General features: G+C 33.5%; 2 protein-coding genes across 4 annotated transcripts in view; both read left to right on the top strand.

Annotated features, from left to right (window-relative positions):
* The window catches only part of LOC125830831 (40S ribosomal protein S9-2), a 396,173-nt gene that overhangs the window by 375,185 nt on the left and 9,555 nt on the right, over nt 1–11,433 (top strand). The window lies entirely within an intron of this gene.
* On the top strand, nt 3,417–11,431 carry LOC125830828 (uncharacterized). Of its 2 annotated transcripts, none has more exons than XM_049510003.1 (9): nt 3,417–3,692; nt 5,919–6,047; nt 6,335–6,517; nt 6,614–6,719; nt 6,893–7,075; nt 7,671–7,830; nt 8,309–8,625; nt 10,152–10,241; nt 11,103–11,431. In XM_049510003.1, the coding sequence occupies exons 2-9, from the start codon at nt 6,033–6,035 to the stop codon at nt 11,171–11,173; spliced, it is 1,125 nt and encodes a 374-aa protein (XP_049365960.1). In that variant the 5' UTR covers nt 3,417–3,692; nt 5,919–6,032; the 3' UTR covers nt 11,174–11,431. The 2 variants fall into 2 exon arrangements, with proteins under 2 accessions (XP_049365960.1, XP_049365959.1); XM_049510002.1 differs by having other exon boundaries at nt 11,100–11,431.

Raw genomic sequence — 11,433 nt, 5'->3', positions numbered from 1 at the left:
AGAAATTAGTTTCGCTAATGTATTATAAACAAGTGTCAAGCCATGCTTCCTTGAAATTTGCAAGAACTGTCGTCACCTATCTCTATGATTGAAATTTGCAAGAACTATCATCACCTATCTCTATGATTGATTAGGAAAAAAACTAAAGCGTGCGTATGTGATACGTACAGAGTATTATAAAAACGTGTAAACGTGTCATTCATTATATACCTTCTATATACTCGTGCATGAACATTACCTAGTCATGAAATAGTAACTTAATTTTTCATTTTTCTACCAAAATGGAGAGTTATTTAATATAATTACTTTAATTATAAAATTATTCCAAAAAAATCAAAAAGTGAATCAAAACATCACCTACTCATCAAATATCAATGTGACATTGACTCGTCGATTTTTTTTACTAAATATACTTACAAAAAATTGAAACTAAAAGATAAATCAATTAAAAGAACATTTTTTGTGTCAAACTGCTCGTGACTCTTGTGGTTAAGGTGTCAACTTTTGTCCGGAACTTTCCGATCATACCAGACATCAACTATAGTTGTCTTTAAAAGAATTGAATGAAATTCATTAAGTTTGTCTTACAAAATGAAGGGATGTTGAATTTTTGCGTGGTTATTTGGTACCTTATATAGAAAAGGAATTATTTGATAGGGTTTCTAACGAACATATAATGTATGTGTTTTAAAACATGAATCTCATATATGAGAATTGTAGTAATATACTTGAATTGAGTTTTATCAATATGATTTGAGCCATTTTTTTTATAATATAATATTATTATAGTGATATATTCATTTTTTGAATACAAGAGTTACCCAACAAATTTAGTGGCATAAAATCAATCTTTAATAAAAGGCCTATAATTTCTTTCCCTTTTTTCATTAAATATGTATAAATATTTAAATATGAATCATTTAACTAAGATAACTATGAATTTGGTGGCAAATACAGAACAAAACATATGAACTCTAAATTTTGAATCTGTTTTTGTCAGCCTGTAACCCCCCTCCCCACCACCCCAACTCACCACTAGTACTCCTCATCCATTCTTCACCTTCGTCGTCATAATTTTTTTTGCTAAATTATATGTAAATATTTCTAGTTACCTATTTAAACAAGTGATATGTAAAAACGTTACTTATTTTTTAAAAGGAAAATTTTCATAAATAAAGTTATTTGTGCCCAAATTTGTGATAAAAGATTGAGATTTTACTTAATTACGAAAGGTATTAGCATTTTGATTTTAAAACATAACGAAATACATTGTATTAGCGTATATAATAATAGTGAAAACCTGAAAATTCAATCTCTTCATGATTATACAATATTTTTGTAGCAGAATACATCATATTTGCATGAATAATAATAGTAAAATATATTCAATAGATATTTGATTTATGCATTAGAGGAAAAAGTGTTTTGACCAGTGGGAGGTGGATATTTGATTTATGGGGATCAACTTATTGGCAATTGTCAAGCAATTATGGGCCAACAACAAAAGGAGTGGTCCTCTTATAGCCATAGATGCCAATTTTTGCTTAATTAAATGAACAAGACCATTTATTTTTTTTGGTTTTCAACCTGGTGTTCGGAGTCCACATTGGAGCCTCAACTAAATCTGAATAGCGTAATGCAGGGCCCATTCGGGGATGACGCTCTCAACATGATTTTCTCTATACCTAGGGCTCGAACCCGAGACCTCTAGTTAAGAGTGAAGTACTCCCACCTGTGCACCACAACTCATGTGGGTAACAAGAAGATCTACTTTGTAGGACTATTTTCAGTGTGATCCCCCTACCAAAAAAAAATAGTGGTTAATTTATGAGCAATACAAGTACATATTTTTTGGCTTTTTCTTAATAAATTATGGTCATTGACCATTTTTTATTAAAAATAAATAAAATACAATTGCATATTATATTTTTATTAAAAAAATATTTATTACATTAATGAATTCATTTTAATTTATTGATATTTTCGTTATCGAGAGCCAATTGAAGTAGTTTTTGAGTTTGAATTGGATTCGAGTAACTTGATATTTTTAAAGTTAGCTATTAGAAAAATATATAAAAAATTGTGATTGATCATGTCATGTCAATATAATGAAACGATATATTTTAAAATATTAATTAAAGTTTACATAATTTAAATTCAAGAATTAAAAAATTGATCGAAGGAGTATTTTCTTATATAGTCAGTTAGTATTTGAAAAATCACTTGTACGACTAATTCCAATTTGAATACACATGGGGTCCAATTATTTATGACAAGTCTAGTATGATAGTCAACAATTACACGCAAAAAATTATTCACCCTTATGCCTAATATTGACATTAAATCAATAGATACATGTATTTGCAAATACACAACTATTTAGCTCTTAACAATAATAAGCATGCACTTTTACTTCATTAATATCATTTAACTATGATAACATTATATATATAATTTGATATAAACACCGAAGGTAGATAACTGTTTATCAATATTACACTGATGTAAATATTATCTAAACTTTATATTTTGTACCTTATACTGTACTGTTGTTTTGCAGAGAGAAAAATATATATTTTTTAAAAAAAAAAAATAGAAAAAAAGAGGCAACAATTTGGGTTTTTGCACTATAAACTTTGTGTCTCTTTGGGGACCCAAAAGTATGCATTCATAAAGTTTTTTTTTTCTTTGTGATGTTCATGTATGCCCAGACAGCTTCTCTACAAGTGCATGTTACATAAAAATTGGTCTCAAATTTTGTCATATATTTTGTTCTTTTCCTAATTTGAAAAATAAAAATAAAAAAATTGTTGAAAGTGAGAGATGAGTTCATTAAAAATAAAATATATTTTTGTTGGAAAAAGTTGAATAAAAAGTGAGAGTTCATTATTTCTCTTTTAACTAAAAAAAAATATATATTCAGAAATGAAAATTGTATTTCATTGTAATAACACTATTAACCATAATGGCAATAGAAGTATAGAACACAAAGTCTTGAAAGAAGGCCGTTGAAAATATAATTAAATAATAAAAATATGTTTTTTTCTAATAATTTAAGTTTTTAGATGAGTCACACACTTCAACATGATATCAGAGCAGACAAATGTCATGAAATCGACTCTCATATCAAAAAGAATTTCCACGTGATTGACCCATGATCACACAGTTCAACATAATTTCGATTTATGTTCAATTATGAATCGTTTGGTATGATGTATAAGGTATAATAATCGACGTATTATTTCAAATTTGGATTATATACAAATTATTATAGCATTTTCTAATTTTAGGGCATTTTGTTCATTTTGAATTCAAATTAGAATAAAATAATGTAATGGTATTATTGAATCTATGTTTGGCGGTATAATGCATTTTTCCATTGCTATTTTTTCTTTACTGAACAAAAGCACCAATAAGCAACTCTCATAAACCATTTTTTTTCACAATTTTCCTTCATAAACCTTCCTCAACTGTTCCTCTTCTTTGACTCTTCTAAGCCAAAAAATCCATCAAGACTTGATTTTTCTCTTCTTAATCTTCTTTAGCCTTGATTCTTGACTCTTTTTTCTTGCAGATTTGCTGTTTTTTTTTTTCCAATTTTTTCTAGCAAGTTCAAATTTTGCTGGCACTTTGTTCAATAGATGTTACTGTAAGACAAAGGGTTGGTTCAGTTAGCCACCTTCAAGGCAAAGGTTTGGTCTTTTTGGGTTTCTCTTGGCTGTACAAGCATTTCTTGAGTTGGGTTTTAGGGGTTTATGTTTTTGATTTTTTTAGATGTTTTATTTGCATACTTTGTGTCATTTCTGAATTGGGTGTTTGAATCTGCTGTTACTCTTTTTAAGTTTAGGGATTTAGCTCATAATACCAAGTTGTTGTATGTATGAATCCTTGTTAGGGATTTGTCAGATTGGTGTTTGTATGGTTAGTTGTGTGTTACTGAGTGATTTTTGAATAACCCCAGAGTCTTGATTTTCTGGAAAAAGATAATCTTGATTGGAAAAATGGCAACTTTTGTGCTACTAGATTTGAGATCTTTGATAATTTCTACTACAACAACATAAGCGGTGTAATTCCTCAAGTGGGGTAGAGTGTATCAGACCTTACTCTTACCTCCGAGGAGGTAGAGAGGCTGATAATATCTATTAGTACTATGTAATTTCTATTATGTCAAGCTGGAGGTCTTGTACTAGGCTCTTGCAATGTAGGTATCTTTATTTTTGCCTATTAGATGATGATTGAATTACTTTTAATGAAATGCGGATTGTTGTTTTGATTTCTTATACCATCAGAGCTGCTTTCGGCAGTTAAGCATTTGATTAAAGACTTTATGGATTCCTATTAAAGTCAAGCATTTGGTAGAAAAGACCTAATCTTTTCTGTGAGTTAAAGTCACACATTCTGTAGAAAAGTCTTAACCTTTTGTGGAGAATTTTTTGATGAGTTGATTCTTTTTATAACTTTTTTCAGGATTCTTTGTTATGGTATGTTAATCTCATTAATGTGATGGTTTGCTGATGCTAGAGTTTGTTTGTATGGATTTTCACTTTTAGGGTCTCTGTAGATAAGCATCTGAGATTTTGAAGGAGCCAAATTACATGAGAAATATAAATTTTCTAGGATAGTGTTTCTCTCTAGTGTCCCTTTCCAATTGCTCCTACAGTGTAGAATCCAGATCTGGACAGGTTGTAAACAGTGGACAGAGAAAAAATAAGGAGACTTTTTTTGAAGCCAATCTCTCTGTAGTATTCTTCAAATCAGTTTTCCATTTTCAACAGTATTAGCTCCTCCATTTTCTTAGTTCTTGCATTATTTGAAGATAGTACAGCTTGAGCACTATACAGTGTAAACGAGGTAATTTCAGTATTTAAATCAGCAGGTATGGTGTAGTTACCTTTATCTCAAAAAAAAGAAGCCAGTAGGTATGGAGCACATACAATTTTGGGATGAGACTTTTTGGAGATACTCAGTTGTTACTTGAGGCTTTAGGGCTTAATGAACAAAATAGACAAGAAATATAGGCTGAACAACTCTTTGTAGAATATAATGGAAGATGGGAAATCAGAACAGATGACCATTTTGTTGCGATAGGGTGGCAGTTCATGTTCCATGAACCTTAATGCTGCAAAGGCAGACCAGTGCACTAAGCATCCCACATTCATGCAGGGTCGGGGAAGGGCTGCTACTTGGGTGTGTGATGTAGGTACTACCTTGATGCAAGCATCATTGACTGATTTCACGGCTCGAACCCATGACCTATAGGTCACACCGAAACAACTATACCATTCCTCCAAGTATCTCCTTAATGCTGCAGTACTTGATTAATAGTTCAAACTCTCAGAAAGTTGGAGTAGTCTATCTGTTGTGTACAAATTAACTTGGGGGATGACAATAGTGGTACCTCTAATAGAGTTTGGTTTGTATCTCCATCTGAATGCATTTTTTCCAGCCATGACTTTGATATTCCTTAGTATACTGTATATGTATAAGTATGAAATAAGTTCTTATCTCAAGATCCTAAAAGAAGATTCTTCAAGGATCATAATATTATGCCCAAAAAGGGGATATTTCTGTGCAAGTTACATCGGATTCATTTACTATCCAGTGTAATAGGTTCCTTTCTATATTTTTATAGTTTGCTCCTTGTCTGGAATAAATTCTCTTTTTTCAGTTTAACTCATCAAGTTCTATAGAACTCGATAAGTATCATGTATCAGTTTCAATCTGGGGAGTGGGAGTACAACGGTTCTTTTTAGACTTGATACATTATCCTAAAATATATCAGTCTCTTGCATAGAAAATGATATTTTCTTTCTCAATTCTGAAACTTTATGCTAAACTTTCAATTTTCAGTTTCCCTCTGTTGTTGAGTTCGTGTGATTTTTTGTATCTTCTTATTTGATGGTACTTTTTATTCTCAGGTGATTAGTTTTCCAACTTCCCATATGCAGAGTACTGGAAGTACAGATACAAATTGTAGCAGTGACATGTTGGAGCTTCATGGAGATATTTAATGTGCTTGGAGTTGAGCTAAAATGAAGACCACCAAGGTTATTCTGTATTTCAGCGAAGTTCCCTTTGCTGTGTTATGATATTTCATTTCTTGCTGTTATATGTGCATTCTTCTGGCAATGTGGCCTATCATTTTTCTAGAAGTGTTGAAATGCTGCTATTTGTTAACGATATTATATACTGATGCACTATACTTAATAATTAGAGAATAATTTTTTCTAAAATTCTGAAATGCTTATGGTTTTTAGTTAAGAATATCTGTTGGATAGCTATTATTCAGATGTGGAATCATGTTTGCTTCTATTATTTTACGAAAAAACTGCAGCCGATCAAAGCAGAAAAAAAGCTGCAGCCAAACAACACAGAAAAGAAACCATCAATTCAGGCTTCTCACGAGGCCCACAATGACCAGCAGAACCATACAGCAGACACACCTGTAGCTGATGCAGGTTCTGTTTCTGCATCAGGCAATGATAACAGAAAAGTTTCACGTGAAGATATTGAACTAGTAAGACAGTCTTTAAGTTCTTTATTTTGCCTGGATATTATTCATTGGGAAGTTTTACTGGGGACTTTTAATTTTATGATGACATATTTGTTGCAGGTCCAAAACTTGATTGAAAGGTGCTTGCAATTGTATATGAATAAGGATGAAGTGGTGAAAACACTTCTGAATCGTGCAAGGATAGATCCTGGATTTACAACTCTAGGTAGGTACATGAGTTACTGATGAAGTTGATGATTCTGTCTGCTTGCATTATATATGCTGTCTTTGTCTCACATGTATTATAAACAAGTGTTTTCTGGTTCATGACTATGGTTATTGGGTGGTCACTCTAGATCTTCAGTTTCTAACTTTAATATCTTTTCAAATTGTGTACAGTTTGGCAAAAATTAGAAGAAGAAAATGCAGATTTCTTTCGGGCCTACTACATTAGGCTTAAACTAAAGAAACAAATCATCCTGTTCAATCATTTGCTTGAGCATCAGTATCATCTAATGAAATATCCTGTGCCTCCAAAGGTTCCGTTGGCTCCAATGCAGAATGGAATTAGTACCATGCCAGGTAAATTTATTTGTTGTATGAAGGCGAGTATTACTGTATTGTTCTGCTTCGGGATTAGATTTGGAAATGTTGAGATTGTCCAATCATCAATTACTGATCCTTTTCTATGTCCTCCTTTGCGATCTTTTCGTTTTGTGAACATGTAGAAGATAGGTACCCCACCAGTTGTAGTGGAGGGTTAACTGTACTAATCTTTATCAGTGAAGAAGCTTGTCTCTTCTGCATAATGTCTCTTTTAAATGGTTTGGAATGGGCAAAGAAACTCGTGTTGCTTTATAACTTTATTTGGACAACGCCTGCATTCTTGAGTGGACCAAATGGAGGCACTCTGTAGAGGGGAAATATTGAGAGTTATACAATATAAGTCATCCTTTTAAAAACAAAGAGTTTATACAACATAAATTCTTACAAAATATGTAGTTCAACTTTCCCTCTGCACTTGCTTTCTTCCTCAATATTGAGATACATGGCTTTTCAAATTGGAATTAAGCTGTTTGAATAGCATGGGGATTAATATTATTTTCAGAACAGGTAAATAAGTCTTTTTTTTAAGTTTTATTATCATTATATTTATTGCCACTTGTTTCCGGTGCAGTCAACAACTTACCAATGGGATATCCCGTCCTGCAGCAACCTTCAGTTCCAGCTGCAGGTCAACCTCATCTTGATCCAATGGGCATGTCCAGCTGTCATGTGGTTAATGGTGTGCCTGCACCAGGAAACTATCATCCGATGAGGATGAATTCAGGAAACGAGTGAGAATATTTTTTTGTTTAGGATTGTAGGCCTCTTTGATTCTAAAATAGAAATTTATGAGCTATCTAAATTCTTTTCTGGTTAGCCAGTGTGGCTGTGGTACTTGTTTGCTCAGCATCTTACTTGCCATGCTTTCAAAGATTTGCCATTTTACTATTTCCAGTACATTTAATTCACGCTTTCCCAGAGTTAGTAGGAACTGAAATTGCATTGATGTTCCATATTGGTTTTAAATGAGTGTAGGTTAGGGAAATAGGTTGCTTTTATGTGAATATTTCAAACCTAATACTTGTTTGTTGTTGCCCATACGTAGTTTGTTAAGGAAATGAGGTTCTTGTCTTCTTTTTAAAGATGATTAAATAAGCTGATTGTTGAAGTGAACATATCTTTGGGCTTCTGGGATGAAAATATATTTATATTTGTTGAAGGAGACGTGGCATGACAAATGACACTTTACACATTGTTCCCTGCTGACAGTATGGTGATTGACACCAGTGTGTCAGATGTAGCAGCAGCTGTTCCACCTGGCAATGCCATGTCAGATATGGCTGTAAGCCCTACATCAGTAGCTTCCAGCGGCCATTTTCCCTTTACTGCTTCAGAGATTTCGGGTATGGGAGTTGACACCTCAGCCCTTGATGCTGCTTTTCCATCTGATGTAGCGAGCTCAGTAGGATTACAACTACCACCAGATAGTGGTGTTGGTAATTCTAGGGATTCACTGAGATCTTTGGCTCAGATTCCTTGGAATTTTAGTCTCTCAGATCTAACAGCAGATCTGTCGAACTTGGGAGGTAAGTTAACTTATGCACAACTCAAACGTTATCACTGCTCGTAACTAGAAAGCAAGATTTAGCATTAATTTGCAATGTGGTCCAATCCCCCTCCCACTCCTTTGGTGCTTCCTTTGATGTTGTGAGATTTGAGAACTTTGTTACTGTCTTATTTCCATGGGCTCTTTTTGACAATTCATAATAGCAGAGTGAACGACACTCACATAAAAATCCAATCAATTGGTTTGTAGTATTACAAATTAAGTCCATCAGCCTAAAATGGGAAATTTACTCTGCATTACTCTTCTGGAACACTAGATGAAGTTCATGGTAGTTACTCCATTAAGCACTAAGCAGTACTTCATATATGAACTTTCTTGTTAATAGTCAATTACGGCACACTGTAACATTTAATTTCTGAGGTAGCATAATAAGTGTATACATATTTAGTGTACTTCTAAGCTCAGTAGGAACATTCGTGTGGGAAAAAATCATATTGTCCACAATTGAAACCTTATGCTTTTCATGTATTATCACAGTTCTAGACTTCTATCAAGGGTCTTGCTTTATCTCTAATAATGCAAACATCTTTACTACTAGACGCTATTGAGGTTTTGAACTGTCTGGTCCTAGATATCTTATCTCTGTATTGTGCTTTCAGAAAACTTTTAGTAGTTTTCAGATTGGTGCCTCCTTCCACCTTAGAGACAAAAATATCTTGAGCAATCTCGGGGAAGCCGTCTTTCTTCAGTTTTTCAGGAAATGCTTATAGGTTTTGGGCTCAGCAACAGAATTCTACTTGATATTTATTTCTAGTCAGCTGTGGACTTCGTTAGGTCAAAAGGAGATCCATTCGACAGGAAAATAGACTAGTCTCTGGTGCACTGATCAGTATGCCCTATGCCTGGATAGATATAGGTGGCCAGCCTGTGGTGATTTACATTCATACTCGTCAAAGACCTTTATTTTCGATTAACTACATACTTTTCAAGGACTTCTAGTATGGTTTTACTTGTTTATTGTTATGTAGTGGTATGGATAGGCAGACCAGACTAAGAGACTGCAAAAATGTTGCATCACAGTATTCTTTTCCAGGGAATAAGGTGTGATTCTCTAAAAGTTCATTATATTTACAAATTACATGTATGATATGTCAACAACAACAACATACCCAGTGTAGTCCCACAAGTAGGGTCTAAGGAGGGTAGTGTGTACGCAGACCTTACCCCTATCTTGGGAGGTAGAGACGTTATTTCCGATTGACCCTCGGCTCAAGAAAATAACAGGAGTGTAATTACATATATGATATGTATTGGAAAATAAGACTTACAAAGACATAGTTGCAGTGGTACTAGTAGTGAGTACAATAATTTGCATGGGTTTCTTCTTCAATGATGATTTTTTATGGATTGTTATTCTGCTCAGGTTTCTAAAATTTTCTATCACCTTTCTCATGCGCGCCTATTCCTTTCTTTTTTTCTTCCTTTTGATAATTTATTCCTCTTTTATTCTGATTAATGTTCATTTTTGCTTCAATATAATTACAGATCTAGGACCTCTTGGGAACTATCCTGGTTCTGCATATTTGCCTTCTGATTCAGATATTCTACTTGACTCTCCTGAGCAAGATGATATAGGTGAGAGCTTTTACTTTCTTGCTCATCGAATGGTATGCTTTGAATCATAATCTGCAGAGATGTTCAAAATATTTTAGCTTTAAGGATCTCAACTTGTCTGTTGTTTTTAGCCAAAGTTATTAGATGCAATGTCGATGTTGTGTTTACAACAACATACCTAGTGTAGTCCTACAAAGGGGGGTCTGGGCTTTGGGCTCTGGGGTAGGTTGAGTGTACGCAAACCTTATCTTAGAGGTAGAGAGGTTGTTTCTGATAGACCCTTGTCTCAATGAAAAAATGTCCAAAGCAGTCCCAAAAAAGAAGTAATGGAAGTACAAGTAATAACAAACATAGCAGATAGTAACAGAATGGTAACTATGACGAAACAATATGATAACGATAAATAGCAACAGAAATCAAAGGACAAGAAACTACATGAGCAATACTACGACTACGAATATGAACAGACAACAAGGCAACCCACTGCCACCTACTAAAATTTTCAGAAACACAATGCTGTTGTTTTTTTACTCTAAAATTTTCTTTCGTTACATTAGACCATTGTAGCTTTGTTTGGCATCTCACTTCTGATCTTTGTTCGTGCATTCTGGCTTTCATTTGCTACATTTCCAGTCAACATGGAATATTTACTTCTGCATTACTGTTCAATTGCAAGTTTCTGACTGGCTCATAAGTTAGATGCAAAACATTGATACATGTGACTTTCTGCATCTCCACACACTTCTCTTCGGGAATATCTGTTTTCTGCGAAATACAGTTCATTTCGTTATTATGACACTGTTAATGAAATGCAGACTAGAGTTCTTATGTTTGCTTGCATTAGCTTGATTTGGTCTTTTTTTCTCCTTTTCTTTTCAGTAGAGGAGTTCTTTGTTGATGCTGAGGCCTCTCCAGAACCAACTTGTCCTCAATCAGATGAAGAGAAGCCATAGTTTCAACTGAGATATTAACGTCGCGTTGCATTTGAAGTTAGATCAAGTCTGTTGGTAAAATGATTATATAACTGATGGATTGATGAGCTGAAAACATTTGATCTACCCTTTGTTAGGTGTGCTAGATATAGTTATTAATCTAATTTAGAATACTTCATCTTTGGATTATTATAGTGATCAGATCTTTATTTCATCAGTAGAAACAGGACAGGATATGTTAAAGTGAAAATAGTCTATCAGAAAGGATTTTACTATCCATA

The sequence above is a fragment of the Solanum verrucosum genome, unplaced genomic scaffold (assembly GCF_900185275.1).
Source record: "Solanum verrucosum unplaced genomic scaffold, falcon-dt-bn FXZP01000154.1, whole genome shotgun sequence".
NCBI classification, from domain to species: Eukaryota; Viridiplantae; Streptophyta; class Magnoliopsida; order Solanales; family Solanaceae; genus Solanum; species Solanum verrucosum.
This window is presented reverse-complemented; position numbering and strand designations above follow the sequence as displayed.